General features: G+C 41.6%; 1 protein-coding gene across 3 annotated transcripts in view; it reads left to right on the top strand.

Annotated features, from left to right (window-relative positions):
* Window positions 1–27,500, top strand: part of CALCRL (calcitonin receptor like receptor) — a 92,523-nt gene that overhangs the window by 25,610 nt on the left and 39,413 nt on the right. For 2 of the 3 annotated variants that reach the window (XM_075608867.1, XM_075608868.1), the window contains exon 2: window positions 13,056–13,139. The exons of the other annotated variant lie outside the window; for it this stretch is intronic. In XM_075608867.1, the coding sequence (XP_075464982.1) occupies window positions 13,089–13,139 (51 nt within the window). In that variant the 5' untranslated portion in view covers window positions 13,056–13,088. The remainder of the gene's footprint in view (window positions 1–13,055; window positions 13,140–27,500) is intronic. 3 annotated transcript variants of the gene reach the window in all.

Genomic DNA, 27,500 nt, shown 5'->3' on the forward strand with positions numbered 1-27,500 from the left:
GACTGGCTTGGGAGGGGGAGGCGCTAAGATTTCCCAGAGCAGGGCTGTTTGAGGGGGCTGGGCAGCTTCCTCCATCCTGATTGGCTGCATTACCCAGCAGCAGCCAATCAGGAAGAGGTGTCAGGAGCCTGGGGGTGGGGTCCAAGAAGAGTAGGAAACAGCATGGAGAGTTTACCAGCCTACAACTGCCGCAGTCCCAGTCAGCACTGTAGCATGCTCGCCCGGCGGGGGGTGGGGGGGGTTGGCCCGCGGCCCAAGTGGGTGCCCACTTGGAAACTGTGATCTGCGTTCTGTGGGGATATGCAGGAGATTGCGACGGGGCGACGTGGCGGGGGGGCATGGCGGGGTTTTTGCAGGGGCGTGTCCATGACCTCACGCGGCTGGTTCGTCCTCATTGGCTGAACTGCCGGTGGGGGCATGGCCACCCCTTCGTCGCAAGTTGTAAAGACAGTTTTCCTGTCTTGCAAAAACTGGTAGTAGAGCGCGGCTGCTAAATGCGCGCCAAGGTATGTAGTGGGCCCGGCCTGATTGAGGGGCGGTTCTTGTTCGCTCGGCGTGCGCTGTAGAAGGTACTGGGGATGCAGCCTAACTCATTCCCTTGCCAAGCTCAGGTTAAACAGTTCCTGGACACCTCCCCCACAGTCTCTCCCAGATTACTGCTGCAGTGTCTCCACATAGGGCTTTCCCTGCCTGACCCTGGGAGCTGAAGGGAACACTTCCTCCCCCACACTGGCCTCAGTGACTCTCTGCTCCACCTGGTTTCTTAAAGGTGCCTGATTGCAGCACCTGGTTTGCATACTTGGGCGTCATGGAAATCTGGCCCAGATTCCCAAATCCTGTTCTCGATTTCTTCTTATTAGCCCAGCTGGTGTTCTTCCAGCTGGGAATCTGCCACAATATATATTTAAAAAAAGAGGGGGTCAAGGGCAACTGCTGCTTTAACCCTTTGGGTGCCCCTGGACATGGCCTCTACATTATGGGGACTGGCACTCCGGGGGCCCCATGTTATAGTGACTACATCAGGCCAAAAGAGGTTTCTTTTTCCTGCCTAGATCACGTCCTGCGTTCCCACGGAGCTCGGGACGTGATCTGCCCAGTAGTGAAATGGAGGAGAACTCCTCTTCCGTTTCCTGGAAAATGGCCGCTGCGGTCACGTGACTGCACTGTGCTGGAGGGGCCGTGGCACCCCTCCAGCACTCAAAGGCTTACAGTCAGATGAGCAAAGTGAGGGCATTATCAATGAAAATGACAGGAAGGAATGGAAGACCTGTGCTCTTTCACTGCAGACACAACGTGGCTTCAGTCATTGTTCTTATGCTCTGTCTAGAAAGAGGCAGTCCCTCATAGGACGAAAGTGAACAAAGGAAAGAAGCATAGATTAAATGTATCTAGTATTTAAAAAAAATAATTAGACAAGAATAAGGATTTTGTAATAATATTCTTACGTTTAACATTTTCATTGTCAACAAATGCTATGTTTTGTTTTGACATCTTTTGATGATAAAGTCAGTCCCCAACGTTGTTTTGTTTGTAAAGTATGATGCCAACTTTGGTCAAGTATATAAACATAGGAAGTCAATATGCACGAAGTCCGTTAACCCAAAGAAGGGGTTTATTAAAAAGGGCGAGATTTGAGATTTGTAGCTTGAATAGGAGGAAATACTATTTGAAAGTCAGATAATGGTCGTTTGTTTTCATTTACAAAAGGGACTCTGAGTGGGAGGCGTGAGAGATTGGGGATTTAAAGTAAAAACAAACTTTCCAGAAGTGTGAGAATACAGATTCTTTGTACGGAGTTCCTAATGAATTGGTCCAACACAGGTTAATTGGGGTTCCAAATTATTTATTCTACTAGAGGCAGTTACAACAAGCTTCAGGCATAGACAGGTTAATAGCAAACTTGGGCTGTGTCATTCTCATTATTGAAGAACTATCAGCATCCTGGGTGTACCGCCCCTATTCTTATCTAAACCTTGGAAACATGAGATGATTTCTGTACCAACTTGTATGCTATAAACAATCAATTGTTTACCTTCTCACATCCCACAATCTCTCGTACACTATGAAACCAACATTACAAAATAGTTCCTGGGGAAACCAAATGGATTATAGCAGAATTACATAAATCAAATAAGAGTCCATAAAGTATTCTGAATCACAGAGATCCGTCTCCATAAATCTTGTTTTATCCAAGTGATCAGACATTCAGATTTTATTCACTCCTTGTGGGAGAACGAGTTAATTAGGAACTGGGGTGTGCTCCCCGCTTTTCATCCACGATATTAGCAGCACGCCCCCCCTGCCCGATGTAATCCAAATCGCATGGAAAAAAATAAACTTTATACAACTTGTTTTCTCCCCCCCCCCCACCCCAACTACCGTCCTCTACCTTGTTGATACCGGAGGTTCCCGAGGTCTTTCTCCCCCCGTGTGGGCTCCTTGTTCCGCGCCGAGGCTAAAAGGGGCTTCTCACATCCTCCTCGGCTAGAAATCAGTACAGAGTTTGTGTCACGGAGCTGTGTACGGTGACTCCGACGTCTCAAACTTCTGATCCAACGTCGTGCCTATCAATCAATCTACAGAGGCGAGAAAAAGTTTGTGGAACCCCTAAGGATTTTCACATATTTCAAACCTAAAATGTTATTAGATCTTAATCGAAGTCCTAATAATAGATAAAGATAACCTGATAAAACAAATGACACAAAAACATGTTACTTTTTCAACATTTATTTATCCACAAATGATTCAACATTCAATATCCATGTGTGAAAAAGTATGTGAACCTTTAGATTCAGAACCTGGTGGCGCCCCCTTGAGCAGCAATGACTTCAACTAAGTGTTTCCTGTAACTGCTGGTCAGTCTCTCACATCGGTTTTGAGGAATTTGGGCCCATTCCTCCTTACAGAACTGCTTCAACCCAGTGACATTTGAGTGCTTATTGCATGGACAGCTCGCTCCAGGTTTTGCAACAACCTTTCGATGGTGTTTAGGTCTGGACTTTGACTAGGCTATTCTAAAACGCGGCATTTCTTCTTCTCCTGCCATTCTTTTGTAGATCTGCTTGTATGTTTAGGATCATTGTCTTGCTGCATGACCCATTTTCAGTTCAGCTTCAGCTCACAGACGGATGGCCTGATATTCTCCTCTAGAATGTTCTGATACAATGCAGAATTCATGGTTGTGTCAATGATGGCAATGCCATTTAGGTGCTGAGGCAGCAAAGCAGCCCCAAACTATCACACAATGATCACAGCACACCTCTGCGTTAGAGGGACAGTCCCACGTACCTGACCAAAAAGTTTTAATCAACTTACTGTAGTAATTGGCTTCCTTAGAAAGATGCAATCACCCTCACAGTTACAATGTTACTTATTTGCATCCTGTTCTAAATAAATGCTTCCCTTTTCTCCAGGTCGGCTGAAATCAATCATATGAGCTACTTAGTTTATTTGTTTGACTTATGATGGCTTTATAATTACTATATAAACATTGGACAAAGATTGCAAAAGCTCTTTAAAGCTTTACTTTAGGATGGAAATGTAACGTTTTTAAAAATGAGTTACACAAAGTAAGTTATGGTGAGTAAAAAGTGACAAAAACCCTCCAACCGTACAGTGTACCACAAATAAAAATACCACTTATGAGCACATTAACATGCACCTGAAAGGTCCACAAACGTGCCTTTCCCCTTATCCCTTAACATACAATGCTTCTACTGCAGCCAGGTATTATGGGTAACGACATGCAAATGAGCACTCAAAGGGGGTCACTTTTTGCTTCTTATCCATTTTAATATGGACCCTGTAAGAGGACATGTGCAGAGGTATGCAATGGAGACTGTTTTAAGGTGAAATTAAATAAGGCTTTTATTGCGCTCGTTTCTTTAACACAAGAAAATCATCCAAACGTATGAAAATAAGGGGTCAAACAAAGCTTCTGTTCCACTTGGGGAGTATTTCTAGTTAAACCTATGCAGTCAACAACTCCCTTTAGATTAGCATGTCTCCCAGCCCCAAACATATCTTGATATGTGCAGATATACAAAAAGTCTTAGAAAGGAAAGTCTTATCTGTTTCTTGTAGGGGAAGGCTTCTTTGTTCTTCTGGTGTCCACACCTTTGGGCAATAAGGCAATGTCAGGATCCAGGTTTAGAAGTACTTTCCCCTGTGTCTTGCTGGCAGCGTGCAGTCTAGTCCCTCTGCAGCTCAAGACACCTGTTCCTATGGTCAATCCCACAATTTGTGAGACTCAGGAAAAATCTCACTTCCTGTCTCAAAGGCAGGCTTTTCTAACAAACCTAATCAGCCAGGTGGTGTTGGTTAATTGACTACCAGCAGTTAACCACCACACTGCTGGATTAGAGGCACATTTCCTGAACAGGGATAAATCCCCTGTTACAGACCCCTACAAGCTTATGCCTGCCGTATTACACAGCTTTTCAGCACAGCCTGGGTTAACGAAGTGCATGGTCAGTAACGCTACTCACAGACAGCTTGTACCACCTTTTGGGTCTCAGTGTGACAATAGTTACTAACCTTGTAATTATTTAAAAATATTTATACATCTCCTATTATTATTGTTTATTTGTGAAGCTCGAACATATTCCATAGCGCGGTACAATGGGGTACAGCGTTATGTATATTATATAAACGGTTACATACAGGTGAGGACAGACATGCACAAACAGATACAAAGAGGTAATGCGGGCCTTGCTCGTGAGAGATGAGGCTGTGCACAGGACATACTTGAAAACGAGAGGTAACTCGCAATGTATTACTTCCCGGTAAAACATTTTATAAATAAATAATTATACTCACCGCGTGTGCACATGGCGCACGCCTGTCGCTCACACAAATGTGAACTGTGCTTCAGGCAATGTTCAGGCGACAGGGAAGTGTGGTGGAGGCGTTTCCATGACGTCACGTGAGCGGTTCGCCCTCACTGGCTGAACCGCTTCACGTGACGCGGCAATCACGCTTGGACAGACAAATTGATTTGTCTGTCCAAAACGCCGTTGCGCCATCGCACCTCATCGTGCGTGCGCTCGCACGCTCTATGGGCGGCCTCATAGGATTGAGGCATGTGGTTCGCAACGCACATGCACCCGCCGTTGCGGCCACTATAATCGCGGCCTTACAGTCTTTTATATATTTATATATATTCGAGCGCACGCACGATGAGGTGCGATGGGGCAACGGCGTTTTGGACAGACAAATCAATTTGTTTTGCAAGCGCGATGGCCGCATCACGTGAAACGGTTCAGCCAGTGAGGGCGAACCGCTCACGTGACGTCATGGAAACGCCTCCGCCACACTTCTTTGGCGCCTGAACATCGCCTGAAGCACAGTTCACATTTGCGCGAGCGACAGGCGTGCGCCACGTGTACACGCGGTGAGTATAATTATTTATTTATATATATATATTTATATTCCCAATTGTCATTGGATTGCGTTTAACCTATAAAACATGTTCTTAGTTCACTTCTATCCTATGCGATACAGCCTATTAAAATACTTAAAAATACTATTTGTCTGATTTTTTTTAAATTAATTTCTTTTTAAACCTATCACTGGGATTTAACCCTAAAGGATGTCACTGGCAGTGTCATTTGGTTCTATGTGGGGCTGCACCTTTAAGTAAAAACAACAAACAAATGATGGCAAAAGTTTAATACAATTCTAACAATCGATGTAGCATACTTGACATTCTGTCGTACTTTCTTCTTATAAATACACTTAACATATCTCGTTCACACTTTGCATTATTTTCTTACAAGTATCCTGTCTGCTGTTCTTATCTGCCCGGCTCAGACTCCTTTCCTCTAATTTCCCTTCCTGAGATATCTATCCACCTTCCATTTATTTTCTGTGCAAGCCATTTCCTTATGTGCTGCACATTTTTGACTACTTTTCTCTATGTGCTCTTACTATATCTAGGTTTTTCGTGCTTTCCATCCCCATTTCCTTTGTTATTGAGGCACTAAGAGTAGTTCAAGGATTTGCATATTGTTCCTCGGCTTTCATTCAAGTACATGTTGGAATTTTTTATTTCTTTGCATTGGGCAGTCCCCCTGGAGATTTTGTTTTACTAAATCTTTGAAGGAATATGGAGGGTATATGAAAATTATAAACTCGTAGATACACTCAATAAAACTACTGGATATAGACAAGCAGCAGTCACCCAATTTTTGTATGTGTCTGTTTATGTTTATGGTACCAGAATTTAATGGGGGGAAGGGTTACGCCTAAAACTAATTAATGGCCCACCGACTACAGGGTGACACAATTCCCAAGATATTTTAATTGTTTGTGCCAGCTTGAAACACAAAAATATACAAATATGGCTAAAAGGTTGTGCGTCCTTCTGTTGGTTGCTGTTGTGAGGTTGACCATGGCAGCTGTTTTTTAGTCTTTAAAACCCAAAATATCATTGTGACTAGTGTCCCCAGAGGTCCTGGCACTGCAGGTTGTCTCCGGAGGACCCCTGCAGTTCAGTATATATATAATATAAATATAAAAAAACAGCAGACTGCTACTTGAATAAAAAATCTTTTTTAGCTAACACCAAGTACTAGGCAAACTACGAAAGCAGTTTTGTTATTGATGCAAGTCTAATACAGTTACAATTATCAACCATAGGTTTAAATGTACATTTCTTTCACATGCCAGTATACAGACGTAGCAGGCGTCATTGTTTCTCCAGAGAATACAAGATATAATAATGTTTCCCTAATATTCAATAGCATGCTTGACGCACCACATATAATTCCACATCCTACAAAAATGGAACAGAGAAACCTGCTACATGTATATCAAATGGCTCATTAGATATGAAAAATAAGAATTTTTATTTTAGATTGCTAGTCAAGTTTTAGCAATAGTGTTTATAAATCTACATTTCTACTGTGTTAAGCAGTTGGACAGCCAAGTCTGGGTTGAAGAAGCAGTTGAACAGCCAAGTCTGGGTTGAAGAAGCAGTTGGACAGCCAAACCTTGGGTTGAAGAAGCAGTTGGACAGCCAAACCTTGGGTTGAAGAAGCTGTTGGACAGCCAAACCTTGGGTTGAAGAAGCAGTTGGACAGCCAAACCTTGGGTTGAAGAAGCAGTTGGATGGCCAAACCTTGGGTTGAAGAAGCAGTTGGACAGCCAAGTCTGGGTTGAATGAGCAGTTGAACAGATAATCATGGGTTGAAGAAGCAGTTGGACAGCTAAGCCTGGGTTGAAGAAGCAGTTGGACAGCCAAGCCTGGGTTGAAGAAGCAGTTGGACAGCCATGCCTGGGTTGATGTAGCAGTCCCCCCAACATATCACAGACCACTAATACCTTATTGACGTGTGGCACTACACTCGCTGAGTGACTGCTGCAGACTTTTTTAAATGGGACATCCCCAATGCATATCTCCTGATCCTCCGGTGTACCCCATTATGTTAGCGGTTTAGCATGCTAGATGGTTAGATGTATAGCTCTCATATTACAGTGAGATGACCTTTATACAAAGTATTGCACACGAGTTGCTAGGTTTGATTACTTTCCTTCAGTGCTCCTTCTCGGTTGTTCATGCTTTCTATCCCCATTTCCTTTGTTATTGTGCCGCTAAGAGCTGTCCCAGATCTGCTTATTGTTACTCGTTTTTCACTCAAGTACGGTTGGAAATTGTAATTTGATATTTCTTTGCATTATACAGTCCTCTAGAGATTTTACTAAATCTTTTATTTATTTATTTTTCTTCAAGAATATGGAGGGTATATAAAGGGTTGAAGCAGAAGTGCATGAATTAATAATAATAATAATAATAAACTGTTACTTGAACAAGGTCACAGAACAAATGGTTTCTTATAATCAGGAACCCACTAGTACACATTGGGCCACAAACATCTTGATGACGTGCTGCATTACCTTCACTGAGTGGCTGCTGCAGGCTTTCTGAAACTGGACATCCCTAATGCATATATCCTGATCTTTGGGTGTACCCCGTTATGTTAGCTGTTTCTTAAATAACCCTCATATTATTAGTGGGATGACCTTTAGACAAAAGCTAGGGTTCCACGTACTGCATTCATACAACGTATTCCTTTCAAAGCCTCAGCGAGTTGATCTCACTATTCAGTGCAGCAACATTTGTGTCGCAAAGGAAACAGTGTTTCCTGACCCCACACAGTTTATCATACGGTTGCACTATTATAAAAGGTTGAAGGTCAGCATTCTTGTGTGCTTGAAGCTCAACCCAAAAGCATGGATAGGAAGGTTAAATAACTGCTCAGAAACATCATTGTGTTATTTCAGGAGCTCGCACAGCCTTTCCTGCCTTTCCCATAGCCCTTAATTGACCATCTGCTCATTACTATTAGTGTATGTGGTTCAAAATATGTATACATTTTTTTTCATTCCGCAAAATAGAACAACTAATATGTAAACCATACAGGAAACTATAACATTTGCAATCAGTTGAATATTTGTTTTAAATTCGAGTCCTAAGAATGTTTGTGCATCAAAGCAATCACGTGTGCGTGGCGTCACTGATGACACAAACGGAAGAGGAGGGGTCCTACGTTCTTCTGCCGGCTAGATCGCATTCAGCGTTCCACGGAACCACGGAACATGACCCTTAGAAACCGAGCTGAAAACCCATGACATAGCCACTATATCACGGGGCCCCTGAAGTGTCAGACCCCATGACGGGGTGACTGCCATCGGGCACTAAAAGGGTTAAGCGAATAGGAGGCCTGCAAGTGGACTTATTTCCTGGATCTTAAAAATAGACATAAAACTGTATTAATGAGTTCTTTGAAAAGAGAGATGCTAATGGTAGTGATATAGTTATTGAGTTAAATGCTTAAAAAAATTAAAATAAGTATAGATATTTAGTATAGCATGTATATTTTCCTATCTGGTTGCTCTGGCATCAAATGTAAAATGTGCTTATTACATTCTTCACATTTGGACCTCCTCAAACTGGGCCGATTTAATCAGCCACCAAAAACACAACCAGTAAGAGAAGCACATTTGATGTATCTCATTACAATGTTGCAGAAAATGAAACTTCAATAACCTATACTTAAGTAGCTCATTAACATGACTGATGCTAACCACAGGCAAAGCACCCTTGTACTATACATTTACACCAGGAACATACTGTAGCTGGGTCACTCTATTAACTGCAAAGCAATAATTTGATTCACTTAGTTCACAGCCGTATATGGCATTGCCCCTTCAACTAGGGGGACAGATCAGTCAAAGGGCCACAAGAACATTGTAATGTCATTTTGGATAGATTTAAAGACTTACAAATGATTATACCTCTAACATTGTTCAAGCATTTACTACATTTGTACCGTACATATGTAACCCCCCTTTGGGATTACTAGGGCCTCAAGCGGTTAAATGTGTGAGCCCACACAGAGTAACGCCCCTTCCCCATCACACGGTGCTGGGTGACTAGGCAGAGTCATAGCCCCGCCCACTTCTGCCTAGTGGTAGTGATGTCATAGCAGGATATATATGAGGGAGAGGGTTCTAGAAGGTCAGGTCGTACGTGAAGGTCCTCACTGTGATTAGTGTATATAGGTTTATAATATAAGTATGTCTCGTATATGGTAAGGATTCCTTTTTATTGTTTTCTAGTTAGAAACAGTGCCCTGTTTAGATAGCGTTCCCAGGAATGGCTCCACACTACTCTAAAGGTTCACAGAGAGGCAGCCTGTGCCCAGAGAGGGCTTCCCAAGCCTCAGCCCCGAGGCATAGTTGGAGAAGCCCCATCAGAGGGTCCATAGATGACTCTCACCCAGTAGGCCACATGATGGCATTCAGTATCAGAGACACAATGTACCATGTAAATAAGACTTTACTGACGGTGATTAATAAAGATGCTGATTGTATGAATAAAGTTCCTGGCGCCTATCATTGCATTAGCAACGCCCACCCTGCATGAATCCAGCTCCATGACATGGTAATCAACACTGAGCAAGCCAAGTTTAGAGACATTTGATGTAAACTCCCTGGGAGCCAGGCAGGGAGGGTTACATATCAAATGTATGAAAAATATGGGGCTTATCAAGGTAGGAAAGAAAAACTGTATGTCTTAACGGGAGCGTTGATGGACAGTAATTGTGGGTGTCCTGAGGTCATCAGTGTTTACAGAATTGGACACACTGCTGACTCTGTGTAATACAGTAAGCATAAGTGACGATGAGTGTCTTCTTAGCCTTCTCCCTCTGCCGTTGTCCCTCGTCACTTCTGCCTAGTGTTCTCACTGCTGTGCAGTGCAATCTGCAATGCCCAGGCTAATGATGTCTGCCTGCTCCCTGTTCTCCAATCTCTCAGTCCTTCTGTATCCATATTCCGCACCCCGAGATCCACACGGTCTTTCTCTGAGGTTCTAGGAGATTGTCACTTTGTCTGAGCTAGACTACCGGTTGGTTAAATTTAGCACCTCTTCTCAGTCACCTTATTCTACTGCCTTTCAAACAGATCACAAGTACACATCATTGTGAAAACATATCTCTGCTTACATTTATTAAAAAAATATGTTTATTTTTTTTAAACCAACGTAATTCAAGCTTAAACAGGTCTTTCGCACAGTTCTGCCATTTTATACTCTGTATTATCATCTGATGCTGATCAGTGTAATTAATTAGTATTTGTAGGTAAATTATAACGTTTGACAATCAATTTTACAGATACCATATGTATGTATGTATGGAGATATAGAAAACAATATATAGAAATCTGAAGAAATAGTAAAATATGTTTTTTAGATGAGATGCCAACTATATAGTTAGAGAATATCTCTATTAATATGTAATTGGTGTCTCAATAGTTAGAAGGGGAAAGAAACACACTGGTAACTGAAATGTAAACAATATGAATGAATAACCTATTTTAAATAGAAATGAATCTAAACATATAAATAGTATATATTATGGTTACATATTAGGGATTATAGAATTATTTCAATTAAAGTGGAAACAAACGACTTACTCTAAAATTAAATAAACCATAATTTATGACTACCCAATAAAAATAAATGTGACCTACATATTATTTTAAAAGATGTAATTAATCACCTAATAGATTCCTTTTTGCTCTAGAGCAGTGGGTTTCAACTTTTTTTTGGTTAGGGAACCCCGGAATTCGATTGTGAAATTCTGGGGAACCACAACCCTCGCCCCCCACATTACCCCCTCCCCTTTCCCCCCCATCTCTCGTGTCTCTCCCCCCTCACACTCTCCCCCTTACGTGCCTTCTCTCCCCGCACTTTCTCCCTTACGCTCACTCTCCTCCTCGGAACCCCGGTTGAAAATGACTACTCTAGAGCAGGGGTGCACAAAGGGGAGGGGGTGCGAGATTTGCTGCGGGGGGGGGGGGGGGGCTGGGGGTTACAGAGGCCCTTAAATTAATGCCGGGGGAGCTGCAAGGCCTCTGTAAACTTCTCCTTACCTTGGTTCAGACGGCTCATGGTGACACGTCGCCATGGCAACGCGGTGTCAAATGGCGGTGCAGGGTCATGTGACGTCACGTTGCCATGGCAGCGTGACGTCATGACGCAAGGACGTCTGAGCCAAGGTAAGCAGGGGGTGGGGGGCGCGCGAAGAGAAGGGGACAGCCGGCAGGGGGGCTCAGGGAAAAAAAATTGTGCTCCCCTGCTCTATAGTCTCTAATTCTGTGATCCAATATGTTTCTCTTCCACCTAACATTTCTACATAATTCCCACCACTCTTCAGTGTTATAACTTTCTCAATTACTAGATTTGTAATTGGTGTGTTAAAATCATGAACCTCATGCAAGAAATGTTTAGCAATTGAATATTGAATATGTTGTGTCTTTGATTTGTGTATATCTCTTATGTTTTGCAATTTGTGCATTCTGCTGCCTTTTTGTCACTCATATACATTTTGTTGCAACTGCATATTAACATGTAAAATTACTCTTTCAGTTTCATAGTTAATAAGGTAATTAATTATGGATTTATTTTCCTTTATGGGGGTGCTTATATTTATACTGTTTACAGTGGGTTTTTTTTACTGTTTACATGTCTGACATTTGTAATTTCCTTTAATTCTATGTAGAATATTAAACATCTTAAAAATAAAACACAAAAAGCATAACATCCATATGTGTAAATATTAAGCCTCAAGTAGCCAAATGGCCTCAAGTGACCATATTGTTTTTCCAGGACAGGAATTCTTGCTATCCTGTCATCGATCAGCAAAGATTTAGCTTGGGGGTTCACTAAATGGCTGCAGAGGAGTATTCTGCTGTCAGTGGAATGCATTTGCATATTAATATGACAAAGTTCTGTGGGGAAGATCATGTGACCAGGCAGTCACTAGATGCAATTGGTTCACCGCTAGAAAGAGGGCAGGGCTCAAAAAAGGGGTGTGATGTGACTTTGTAAATGGTTACTATAGAAACAAAAAAGCTTGTTACATTATAATACATTAAAAATGTCATTCAGAGTTGTTGTTTTTTAAAAAAAATTTGCTTCAAGTATTTTCTTATAATACCAAACTGATATATTAAAAAACCCACAGATATAGGATATTGCTTGGACTGCAGCTTTAATACGACTTCAGTTATTGTATACTACAACCAGCATGGAGTGTGATATACCTGCAGAACATTTGCACTGACTGGGACAGACTTTTTAAGTTTTAAAACACAAGTCATGTCAGTGGGATATTTAGTTTGATATTTATGAACTTTAATAATTCCAACCTTCTTTTTTCGCCTGTTTTTATGTGCTCTTTTTTTTCTATTTTTTTTTTTGCGCACCTGTGGAATTATTGTACGGGTTATGGGGTACTTGCTTAATTTGTACATGTTTGTTGTTTTTTAGTGTGCTAACATTACCATGGTATCTTGTGTTGGGGTTAGTGGTTGGTGCTATGAACCTTTTCGGAAATTGTATTCGATAAAGTAATACATTTATACTTTTTGGAATATATATATATTTCTGGCTCATTCTTATCAGAGAAGGTGTGATTGCTCCATTATATATTCTACTTTTTTCCTTTGGTCTTTAACACATTTTTCTCTTTTTTTTTTTTCCTTCACAGATAAAAAATTTGGAGCGTGTGTCAGACACAACCATGTCAAAGCATTTAATTATATTTCATCTTCTGTTCATCTTGATCACAAGAGTAAGTATTGTACTTGTGTCCCATATGTTTTTTCCCCGTGTATTTTTGTTATCTGCAAATATTGTTTGAGAGGCTCATTTTTATTATCAAATATGTATGTGTGTATATATATATATATATATATATATATATATATATATATATATATATATATATATATATACATATATACATATATATATATATATATATATATATACATATATACTGCAGTACAACACAGTTGTTGTGATAGAAAATATCGGTATAACAAACAAAAATAATATAATCTTAAAGCTGCAGTTCAGTCAATATCCTGCATGTGTGTTTTATTTTAATAAATCAGTTCTGTACTGTGAGAAAATACTTGTAGCATTTTCTTTTTTTTTAAAAACAACCTTGAAAGAAAATTTTTAATGTATTCTAATGTAACGAGCATTTTTGTTTCTATAGCAACCCTTTCGAAAGGCACAACCCCTTCCTTTTCTGTAACAGGCTCTGGCACACCCCTTTGTGAGTCCTGCCCCCTCCACAGCCGTGCACGTGCATGAGCACAAATGTATCAGTCATTGCCTGGTCACATGATCTTCCCCCAGAACTGACAGAGCAGCAGCAGAAAAGGAGTAGCTCAGAATTAATTAATTAAACCTTATTCCATTGCACGTGTGTAGTTAATGTTAAATATTAACAACTCATTTAAAATCAAATCTGTATATATCATACTGTAAACAATATGTATATTTAATTTTGTGTGAATGTGTACAATTCAATGTGTGTGTTTATTAAAATTAATAATGGCTTGTTCTTGTATAGCGCTGCTAGTTTTACATACAGTAGCACTTTACAGAGACATTTTGCAGGCACAGGGCCCCGCGGAGCTCAGGTGTGTATGTATGATATAGATATATATGCACATGCACGCATATACATGCACACATACACATGTGCACACGCACACATACACATACACGCACACACAGGGAGAGAGGGAGAGGGGGAGAGGAGAGAGGGGAGAGAGAGAAAGAGGAGAGAGAGAGAGGGAGGAGAGAGAGAGGAGGGAGAGAGAGAGAAAAAAGAGACAGAGGAGGGAGAGAGAAAAAGAGACAGAGGAGGGAGAAGGAGACAGAGGGGGGAGAAGGAGACAGAGGGGGGAGAGAAAGAGAGGGGAGAGAAAGAGAGAGGGGAGAAAGAGACCAGAGAGAGGGGAGATGGGGGAGACCAGAGAGAGGGGAGACGGGGGAGACCAGAGAGAGGGGAGACGGGGGAGACCAGAGAGAGGGGAGACGGGGGAGACCAGAGAGAGGGGAGACGGGGGGAGACCAGATAGGGGAGACGGGGGGAGACCAGAAAGATGGGAGACGGGGGGAGACCAGAGAGAGGGGAGACGGGGGGAGACCAGAGAGAGGGGAGACGGGGGGAGACCAGAGAGAGGGGAGACTGGGGGAGACCAGAGAGAGGGGAGACGGGGGGAGACCAGAGAGAGGGGGGCAGGGGTGACTGACTGACCGGGGCAGGGGTGACTGACTGACCGGGGCAGGGGTGACTGACTGACCGGGGCAGGGGTGACTGACTGACCGGGGCAGGGGTGACTGACTGACCAGGGCAGGGGTGACTGACTGACCGGGGCAGGGGTGACTGACTGACCGGGGCAGGTGACTGATTGGGGGGGGGGGTACCTCTGGTGTCACACACATACTCCCATACACATTAGACTGTAAGCTCCTCGGGGCAGGGACTCCTCTTCCGAAATGTTACTTTTATGTCTAAAGCACTTATTCCCATGATCTGTTATTTATATTATCTGTTATTTATTTGATTACCACATGTATTACTACTGTGAAGCGCTATGTACACTAATGGCGCTATATAAATAAAGACATACAATACAATACAATACACACATACACATTCTCCCATATATATACACACACACACCCATATATACACACACTCCCATATATATACACACACTCCCATATATACACACTCTCCCATATATACACACTCCCCCACATATATACACACTTCCACATATATACACACACTTCCACATATATACCCACACTCCCACATATATACCCACACTCCCACATATATACACACACTCCCACATATATACACACACTCCCACATATATACACACACTCCCACATATATACACACACTCCCACATATATACACACACTCCCACATATATATACACACACACACTCCCACGTATATACACACACACACACTCCCATATATATACACACACACACACTCCCACATATATACACACACACACACTCCCACATATATACACACACACACTCCCACATATATACACACACACACTCCCACATATACACACACACACTCCCACATATATACACACACACACATATACACACACACACTCTCTCCCCCCTACACACACACACACACACACTCTCCCCCCCTACACGCACACTCTCTCTCCCCCATACACACACTCTCTCTCCCCCCCCCCCCCTTACTCACCGTGGTTCGCCGGTCTCTGTGACAGCCGAGGAAGCGGCAGGCCGGGTGTCGCCCTCGGCCTCGGCGGCTGTCGCTGCGGGTCACCGGGTGGCAGTGAGGGATCCGGACACAGGGCAGAGAGGAGTGGGGGGGCTAGTGATGCGGCTGGTCACCGGAGGCAGGGGACACGGAGTTGGAGGTGAGATCGGGAGTGAGTGGGGAGATTTGGGGTGTCGGGGGTGTCACGGGTGTCGGGGGGGAGATTGGGGTGTCGGGGGGGGGGTCACGGGTGTCAAGGGGGAGATTGGGGTGTCGGGGGGGGGGTCACGGAGGCCGGGAGAGATTGGGGTGAGGGGGGGGGTCACGGAGGCCGGGAGAGATTGGGGTGAGGGGGGGGGGTCACGCAGGCCGGGAGAGATTGGGGTGAGTGGGGTCACTGAGGCCGGGAGAGATTGGGGTGGGGGGGGGGGGGCGGATGGCCCGATGGGAGGGGGGGGGGGCGACAGATGGCCCTGCAGGGGCCTGAGGCAGACAGGCGTGGAAGGGGCTGGCTGCCAGAAGGGGGAGGAGTGGAAGCGCTGAGGAGGGAAAGTTGCTGAGAGAGCCGGAGGCGGGGTAATCTCCCCCAACAACATGAACCCGCCTCCGGCTTTTTTTTTTTTTTCTCCAGCGCGAGCGCGGAAAATTTAAAAAACACACGTGTGCTGCTTGGGCCAATATTTACTCGCCCGGGGGTTAAATCCACACGCCCCGGGCGTGTAAATGTATATAATTGTCGAACACTGAAAAAGTTAGCTGTGACTGACGAAACGCGTCAGGGAGCGTCATTACGTCAGACGCATTGACACTGAAGTCATTACCAAGCGCTGGAGTGGACTCATCCATGCGCGAGTGCAACAGAGACTTACACTATACGGAGCTACTTTCTTGGATTTCTACACAGCATACCAGCCCTGGATTCCTGCTGGGACGTCGATCCTTCACAATTGGAGTCTGGGATTGCCCCAAGATTATGCAGTATAACCGGATGGTGGTGATTATTATCACATATGCTTGATTTTATTGTACTTTTGTAAGTGCGTTTTTTACCCCCCCTCCCCTCCTTCCCCTCATTAAATCTACAATTTTACGCTATGGGCGTGCGCTCTCTCCTCTTTTTTTCTTTTTTTCCTTATATATATATATATCACACACACTATATATATATATATATATATATATATATATATATATATATATATATATATATATATATATATATATATATATATATATATAGCACACACGCACACACTATATACTGTATATCACACACACACTATATATATATATATATATATATATATATATATATATATATATATATATAGATATATCACACACGCACACACTATATAGATCACACACACACTATATATATATATATATATATATATATATATATATATATATATATATATATATATATATATATATCACACATACACACACACTATATATCACACACACACTATATATATATATATATATATATATATATATATATATATATATATATATATAGACACACAGATGAAAAGAACATAGACAATCCCCTTAGTAGCACTCTAAATTACACCTAAACTAATCTATAAGATAGAGATGGTTAAAAAGAAACAGATGCTCCGCCAATTCAGAAAAAATGAACAAGATTTTATTAATTAAACAACAAGACACACTAACTTAAAAACATAAAAATACTAAAGACAGCCTATGAAAATATATATATGTATCAAAAATATAAAGAGAGGACTACTAATCAAACACTTTCAGTATTACAAAGAGAAAAAAGAAAAACTAAAATGTGTCTAAATAAAGTTTAAATAATGACAACAAAATAGTTTAGTCTAACATAATAGGCAATACAAAATATATTCCCACTGACATATGCATGAAAGAATAATAAATCATTGCGTTGGAAAAAGTATATAGTCAATGACCCAGTATATAGCCAGGAAAAATAAGTATGTATACCAAAAACAGAGGGAGAAAAAAGAAATAAAGCAACCAGGGAAAAATAATATAACAATAATAATAGTTATACCCTGAACAGCATTTCCCCAAAATGAAATCAATGAGAACTGATGCAGCAAATAAAGAAAAATATGACAAATAAAGACATATTAGCAAACAGAGTCATACATATTGAAAACACCACAAAGTGCACTGCACTGCAAGGACAGGTAATGCCCAAACAGTAAGAGGAGGGTAATACTCAGCTGCAGCTAGATTGTGTAGAGTTTGTGTCCATATTGATTGTACAGGATGTGTTTCCAAAGTCTGCTTATAACAGGAACAAAAAATAAAGTCCAAAATGCTGCATCAGATCCATCAAAAGTCCCTCAAAATAGAAGATTACATAAAGGCTGTAGTAAAGTAAACACTCAACATGTTTCACCCTGAGTGGGCTTCTTCCTGGAGTGGTAAAATTTAAAGTGAAGGCGTGCAGTGTTTTATATATGGTAAAGTAATTAGTTCCAGCTTTGTTCTTATTTTCCTGTCCAATTAAAGCTACCTGCTAAATTGAGCTGCGTCACACACACCAGTGCAAGCAATATTGTAATCATTTCAGGCAAAGCTTCAAATTAAGCCCATATATTTGCACTGGTGTGTATGAAAATAACAACTTCACAGCACAAAAAGTGACAGCTTGCAAGTATATAGATAGCTATGGTTTTGTAACAAACATCTCTCCCCAAAAAGACCGTGGTGCAGCTACAGACATAAAAATCAGCAGCACCGTTTTTGGACACAAACTCTACACAATCTAGCTGCAGCTGAGTATTACCCTCCTCTTACTGTTTGGGCATTACCTGTCCTTGCAGTGCAGTGCACTTTGTGGTGTTTTCAATATGTATGACTGTTTGCTAATATGTCTTTATTAGTCATATTTTTCTTTATTTGCTGCATCAGTTCTCATTGATTTCATTTTGGGGAAATGCTGTTCAGGGTATAACTATTATTATTGTTATATTATTTTTCCCTGGTTGCTTTATTTCTTTTTTCTCCCTCTGTTTTTGGTATACATACTTATTTTTCCTGGCTATATACTGGGTCATTGACTATATACTTTTTCCAACGCAATGATTTATTATTCTTTCATGCATATGTCAGTGGGAATATATTTTGTATTGCCTATTATGTTAGACTAAACTATTTTGTTGTCATTATTTAAACTTTATTTAGACACATTTTAGTTTTTCTTTTTTCTCTTTGTAATACTGAAAGTGTTTGATTAGTAGTCCTCTCTTTATATTTTTGATACATATATATATTTTCATAGGCTGTCTTTAGTATTTTTATGTTTTTAAGTTAGTGTGTCTTGTTGTTTAATTAATAAAATCTTGTTCATTTTTTCTGAATTGGCGGAGCATCTGTTTCTTTTTAACCATCTCTATCTTATAGATTAGTTTAGGTGTAATTTAGAGTGCTACTAAGGGGATTGTCTATGTTCTTTTCATCTGTGTGTCTTTTATAGTTTTCACTATCCCCTAGCACCATCAGGTCCTATTTAATTTATATACTGACTTTAATTGGGGTATATATTTTATTTTACCCTTATAGTTAGTTTTATTAAAGGGCTTGAGTTAACCTTATATATTATGTGTTGAGCAACTTCTCCTTTTGTGTGTTCTATATATATATATATATATATATATATATATATATAGTGCAGAATAAATGAGTTCTTCAGTATTAGGTGATACCTTTTTTTTATTGGACTAACAACATTGGGGAAACCAGCCAAAAACTACAAGGAAGAATGAATATGCACAGACACTCTATACTCCATCACGAAGAAGGAAGATACTGCTCACCTGTGGGACATCACTTCTCACAACCAGATCATTCCATAAATGATTTAAAAATCAAAATCCTCAATGGAATGTTTAAAAGCACCCAAGAACGGAAAACATTTGAACTCAGAATGATAAGACTCTTTGACACCAAAACCAAAGGACTTAATGCGGACATGGGTTTTCTCACACCCTATCAAAATTGTTTGTAATTATCCTGCTTGCCTCAATTCTTATCCACACTTTCTCTCCCCCCCCCCCCCCCAGCATCCCTTCCCCTCCCCACCTTTCTTTGACACTGTCCCCTGGCTTCAAACACTTAGCACCCTAATCTACAGTAAATATCTGTTTTTTTCCCCCCTCTCTCTATACTGCTTTAGCCATTGATTCCTTTGTATATCAGTATTGCTTGACCTGAAGAAGAGAGGATAACTCTCGAAAGCTTGTCCTATGGCATAAATTGTTAGTCCAATAAAAAAGGTATCACCTAATACTGAAGAACTCATTTATTCTGCACTATCGCAACTGGACTAACACGGCTATTTTCTGCTTTATTTATATATATATATATATATATATATATATATATATATATATATCTCACACACACACACCCCCCTCTCCCGGCGGCCGCGCAACCCCACTCCATCTCCCGCGTGGGCAGGGAGGCAGCCACGGTGATCGGGAAGAAGGGGGACACATCACCCGCTCCCCCCTTTCACCCCCCCCACAGGGGCAGCGCAACCCCACTCCATCTCACGGTGATCGGGGAAGAAGGGGGACACATCACCCGCTCCCCCCTTCTCCCCCCCGCCCTCTGGGGGCAGCGCAACCCCACTCCATCTCCCGCACGGGCAGGGAGGCAGGCACGGTGATCGGGGAAGAAGGGGGACACATCACCCGCTCCCCCCTTCCCCCCCACGGGGGAAGCTCAACCCCCTCCATCTCCCGCACGGGCAGGGAGGCAGCCACAGGGAGCGGGGCAGAAGGGGGCACATCACAGCAGCAGATCGGGAGCGAGCGCACGTCACTGGGAGACTCATGAATATTCATGAGCTTCCACTGACTGACAGAAGCAGAAAAAAAAACAGATCCCTTCACTAATTATGTCACCAAATTTCACCGATCAAGACACGGAGAACGGATTGACCGGCAGCTATACAGTTCTTTAGGTAAGTAGAGATTTGCCCACATGAAACTATTAAAATAAAAAAAAAATTAAAAAAAAAAAGACTGAACTGCAGCTTTAATATATACTTGTACAATAGCTATTAAGTTGCTTTTTGAAGGAGCTTGCAATCAAAAAGGGAGGAATTGTCATCAGACGTCCTTTTAACTGGCTTCCATGATACAGGACAATTTAAAATACTTTTGGCACTTTTTATATCATAAATGGTAATCATTTACAGCAGGGACGGCAACTCCACTCCTCAAGGGCCACCAACAGGTCCGGTTTTAAGAATATCCCTGCTTCAGCAGTGGTGGCTCAATCACTGGCTGAGCCACCTGTGCTGGAGCAGGGATATCCTTAAAACCTGACCTGTTGGTGGCCCTAGAGCAGGAGTGTGCAAACGCGCTAGAGGACCGCAGTTGGCCGCTCCTGGTTTACAGGTTATTGAAAATGCAAAATATTTTATACAAAATCTCTGGAAACACATTTGTGGGGAATACTTCACGGAATATAACAAAAAAGTCAATATAAAATATATATATTTTTTAAAATACTAAAAATAAAAATAAAACAAATAGAGGGTTTTTAACGTGGACAGTGTTGTGATCCAGTGTGTTTCATAGGATAATATAGAAGAAAAATAACAAGAACCAACACCCATCCAGATGTGATAAGAGGATCATATAATAATATTGAATCTTTGGTACACATTTATGGTGAGAGAGGGACCTGTGAACCCTGAAACATTGGTATGTTAATAATTACTACTACAGTATGTCCACGTCACAGTACGTCTTCTTTGAAGATGCAAATGAAACTAATTAAAATAAACTGTTGTCTGAATGAATAGTACACATGGATAGGTATTACTAACAAGTTCTACCCATCTACCTTCTGTGCTCATTTCTGAAGTAGGCGCCTAGGGATAGAAGAAAATGTCTGCCTAGCATAAACTATTCTCAAAGGTTGTATGCATTCAGCGCGTCTGAAACCAGGAGCAGTCGAACCACTATTTTATTTTGGGTATCATCAATTTATTTTCTTTAACAAGGAAGCTATGTTTTTTTCATGTAGCAATTTCCCCCTCCTCCCTCTATAACCCATGGGGCGTCTGGCGCAGAAATGTAGCCCTCAAAGCTCCAGAGATTCCCAGATAGACAATATATTTAATTGTTTACTTTCCAAGTACTTGGAAGGAAAAACAATAATGGCTGCGGGGACAGCCTATCAGGAGCTGTAATGTCAGCTCACGTTGATGTCACAGCTTTCTATTGACTTCCAGAGTGAAGCTGACCCTGGCGACCATATTGGTATTCCAGGACAAGATTTCTTGATAGGGAATTTCAAAATTAAATATCTGAAAACCCATAGGGTCCTTACATACAGTATATACAGCTCAACCCCGCTATAACGCGATCCTTTACAAAGCGAATCCGCTTATAACGCGATGCAAGCGTGGCTCCCAATTTTCATATTTATGAATACTTTACAACACAATTATTGGTATCTTAAATACTTTATTGTACAATGCATACCAATTGTACATTATTTCTAACACAATCTGCTTATAACACAATGTGATTCTTTGGACCCCAAGCACAGCGTTATGAGGAGGTTGTGCTGTACATGTAAGTGAGTCACTCACTCTCCTTCTCTCTGTCCCTCTCTGCCCCCTCTCCCCCCTCTCTATCTTTCCCCATATACAGTACATGCTGTATTCTTCCCTCAAATCCTTATCTCGCTGCCTCAAAGTGACAGGAAGGTGGCAGCGGGTGTGCAGGAAGATGTAAAGTGGCACTTGTGCTGGAAGGTTTTATCAGGGCCGCAGACAGCTTGCCCGGGGCCCAGGACTAAACTTTCCACCGGGGCCCACCCAACAATGTGTCGGCGGCCTTGCAGCAACTCACTTCCCCCCTTCTCACACACCTCTCTCTTTAAACCCACGTCACCCTTTCCTGTGCCTCCCCCCCATGTATTTCTCCCCCCACTCAATAGCCCCCTCCCCAAATACACACACACACACACAAAATAAGCCCCCCTCCCAAATACACTCATACAATATAACTTCGCTCCCCAAATACACACACACAATAACCCCCCTCCCCAAACACACACACAATAAGCCCCCCTCCCTAAATACACACAAATACACACACACATTATGAGCCCGTCTCCCCAAATGCACACACACAATATAAGCCCCTCTCCCGAAATACAGACACACACAATAAGCCACCCATTCCCAAATACATACACACAAAAATATCCCCCTCCAAATACACACACACACAAACACGCCTGTAAGGATGGTATAAGGGGGGTCTGGGGCATGTGGGCTTACCTGGGGCCTTTGGACGGGCCTGTTGGAGCAGCATGGCCGATGCACAGAAGGGCCCTGCAGGCCTGTGGAGACCTAGGGAAGGGAGGGACAGATGGGCGGTGCTAAGCAAAGGGAAGGGTCCTTCTTGCCTGCAGGAGGGGAGGGATAGATGGGAGGGGCCAGGAAAATGGAGGGCCCATCTTGCCTGCACAGAGAGAATGTCAGGGATGCCGGGCCCCTTGCCTGGCCGGGCACGGGATAGCAGTCCCGGCTGTCCCCGCCTGTCGTTGGCCCTGGGTTAATCATACTATGAATGCTTGAACAATATACCCGGCTAAAGTTGGAACGGTACTTGTCAACATGTAAATGAGGCCGGCATGGCAAGTAAGGCCTCAACCCCCAAATATAGAACACACCAAAAGCAATGGCCCTCATTCTCGGAGGCTGGAATGTCCCTGGGCTTAACAGGGTTCAGGAAGAAGACATGAAGGGAGAGGGTGCTAAGAATCAGTGGAGGTTAAACAAAAGCTGTCACTCAAACCTAAATCTGGCAACCTACAACTGCCGGACTCTATCCAGTGAGGCAGCACTGCAAGAACTGAAAGACAAGCTTGAAAAGATTAAATTGGATATTGTTGGCCTTAATGAAGTGAGAAGAAAAGGTGAAGGCCTATTTGAGGTCAAAAGCGAACACCTATTCGATTACAAAGGTACAGATAATGGAAGAATCAGTGGAGTAGACTTCATCATTAACAAGAGATAGAGAAACAACATTGTAGAATATGAAAGCTCATCAGAAAGAGCAACCAGAATAGTCAATCAGTTGACAAAGAGATACAAATAATCCAAGTGTATGCCCCAACATCAACTCACACGGACAATGAAGTGGCAGATGTCTTCCATGAAATCAAGCAACTTAATAACAAAGGAAATTTTCACCTCAAGATCAAGAACAGCAGAGAATTTAAATTAGAACTGAAAATAGGTTCAGCTTCCTCAAAATGAATGGGGGCACTTTAACAAACAATTATGAAGAACTTATGAAGATTGTATTTGAAAGCTCTGAAAAAACTGGGGGAATTACTAACAAATACACAGGATAACAAAAAAAACATATCTGATGAAAAAAACAATTGCTGAGGAAACAACATGAAATGAAGCAAACCTAAAAAGCAAGAACAATTATTGGATATGCAGAGCTATGCAAGACAATCGACAAATGTTTAACTGAAGATGTAAGAACATGTTACTGTGATCTGCTGAAGACTATGGAAGATAACAAAAGCTGGAAAGATCCTATATATATATATATATATATATATATATATATATATATATATATATATATATATATATATATATATATATATACTGTATATAGATACAGTAGCACTCACGGTGGAAAAAATGTATGTGGACTGATAGTCCATGAGATTCTAAATATCTCCACAAGGGCGTTGATAGACCAGAGGTTAACCATATACTGACATATATAAGAGATATATGTCCACATAGGACTAAAAGGTCAAAAAATAATATTTTAATAATAATATATATATATAAACAAGTGAACATATAATACACAGTGTAATTAAAAATCCTCATAAGAGGCCGACGCCTAGGTGTGTATTATTGATGGCATATAGCATATACCATACCTCCATGGCATATACCATATATTCCATTTAATAAGGCCACCAAATAAGGTATATGTAATAAGGTGGGAGGTAAAGCGATGTAATATATAGAAACACACAAACACTTCTAAAAGGTGCAGCAGCGCAATAGGTAACTCACATGCTAAATGGTCCTGTATAATATGCACACATCAATATATCAGAGCCTACTAGTTACATATCTCAGTAGGATTGTGTATATATATATATATATATACAAAAACGAAAAAAGAAAGCACCCGATCCTAGTGCAATAAGTCTAAAAAAATAACATTTAATATCCCATAAAAAATCCAACAAATTCGAACTCACAAACAGAAATACAATAGCATTGTATGAGATATACTCATGCACCAACTGGAACTCAGCTACACTGCTCACACATTGTCTCCACCGCATGCAGTTGCAAGGCTCCTCTGGGTCTCCGTCCAGCAGGAACTCAGGGAGCAACACAGTCACTCATGGTGTCCTCCGGAAACAAGTCCGCTGTGTAATGGGTTCCGGGCAAGGCTGCGTATTGCGTATTGCGTGTAAGGTAGCCGAAAGTGTCTGAGTCCAGGATGCTGATGGTATAGTATACCACACTAACAACGCGACATACACCCGCAGCAAGGCGTCGCCATCTTGGTGCAGCAGCAGACTCCTAGACGGCTTGTATCGTGGTGTTTTTGCTCATTATACCAATACTCTATATGATAGACCTACTACACGCTATGTATTGTTACATTATACGATCTAGCATTGGGTTATAGCTCTTCATTTCCATTATGAACTATTGCATTAGCTTTATTTAGCCCATTCATCCAGCTACTATGTATACTATACCTAGGTCTATGTATTCCATCATCCTCTTATAGAGACCACGCTATTGTAGTCTGTTTTTTGCACATACATTGATGCATTAGATCCCACACAGCAGTCCTCACATACTGATTTGTTTGATAGTCAGTTGTGCTTATACCTGAATTGCGGTTACAGTGATTGTCCATGGTGGATATGTGAGAGATATTCTCACAGAGAGAAGTCAAGTGTGACCCCTAGGCAGCGTGCTTGGGCTACTGGGTGAATGACAGTACTTCCAACAGTAATGTGGAAGGAGGTAGTAGGGAGGAAGGTTTGGGAGGAAGTATGAGGAGCTCTGTTTTTGCCATGTTTAGTTTAAGTCGGCGGAGGACCATCCAGGATGATATCGCAGAGAGACTTTCAGAAACTTTGGTCTGTACAGCAGGTGTAAGGTCACGGGTTGAAAAGTACATTTGTGTGTCATCAGCATAGAGGTGATATTTAAACCCAAGAGATGGGATTAGGTCACCTAGAGAAAGTGTGTACAGAGAAAAGAGAAGAGGTCCCAGGACAGAGCCCTCCACAGAGAGATCAATAGAGGAGGAGGAGGTGTTAGCAGAAGAGACACTGAAAGTACGATGGAAGAGGTAAGAGGAGATCCATGATAGAGCTTTGTTACGAATACCAAGAGTATGAAAATGTGAATGAGAAGAGGGTGGTCCACGGTGTCAAATGCTGCAGAGAGGTCAAGTAATATGAGCATAGTGTAATGACCTCTGTCTTCAGCATCTTGCAGGTCATTCGTTATTTTAGTGAGGGCTGTTTCAGTCGAGTGAGCAGTGTGGAAGCCAGATTGTAGAGGGTCTAGGAGAAAATAGGTGTTGAGAAAGTAGAGCAAGCGAGAGAACACAAGACGTTCAAGGAGTTTAGAGGCAAAAGGCAAGAGGGAGTCAGCACGATAGTTAGAAAGACAGGTAGGGTCAAGCTTGCATTTTTGAAGGAGGAGGGAAAGGTACCAGAATATTCCATCAATTATACACACCTATGCGTCAGCCTCTTATGAGGATTTTTAATGACACTGTGTATTATATGTTCATTTGTAATATATATATATATATATATATATATTATTATTAACATGTTATTTTTTTGACCTTTTAGTCTTATGTGGACATATATGTCAGTATATGGTTAGCCTGTGGTCTATTAACCCCCTTGTGAAGATATTTGGAATGTCGTGGATCAGTCCACCTACCTTTTTTCCACAGTGAGTGCTATATATATAGGATCTTTTCATGTTCCGTTAGGAACCTACCTTGTTAAATTGATACAGTTTTTTCCTATTGCACTCTGCTGTGTATACTTTAAGTGTTAGGCTGACCGGTACGGTCACCACAATTGTTTAACGATAACAAAAGCTTAAAGAAGACGAAGGAGCGACTTATGATTGGGAAGAAGCAAATAATTGCACTCAAACAAGACAATGGATCAACAATAAAAGACAGTGCACTTATCATAAAGCATTGAGGACTGCTACATTAAATTGTACGAGAACACAGATAACACGGGGCATACAGGAGAAGCGACAAAAAGCCATCAATTATGTACTATGCGTCCTTCCAGAAGAAGTAGCAGAAACAATAGAATCTAGTTGGAATCACAACTGAAATCTTGAAAGAAGCTGGGGAAGAAGTAGAGCAAGTTCTTGCAAAACACTATATGATGCTTAAAGAACAGGAAAATTCAGAATAATGGATCAATGCCACCCTTATCCTCATCCACAAGAAAAGACAAAAAAAACCTCAAGAACTACTGACACTTACTACTCCTAGACACTTACAAGATTTTTACAAAGATACTCACTAATCGGCTGCAACAGGCATTAGACAATGACAATAAATACAAGAAAACTATTTATTCTACTGATACAAGTCATGCTTAGAGTTTAAATTATTATTTTTAATCAGAATCTTGATTTCTATGTAAAAAGACAGAGGGACTTTTTAAAATCTTTTTAAGTGACAGAGCTGTCAAGCTATAAATGTTATTTTCATAGTGTTTCTTTATTCTTCTGTAGATGTGATTCAAGCACATAGTGACTGCTACAATATGGTA

This window comes from Ascaphus truei, chromosome 7, assembly GCF_040206685.1.
Source record: "Ascaphus truei isolate aAscTru1 chromosome 7, aAscTru1.hap1, whole genome shotgun sequence".
Taxonomy (NCBI): domain Eukaryota; kingdom Metazoa; phylum Chordata; class Amphibia; order Anura; family Ascaphidae; genus Ascaphus; species Ascaphus truei.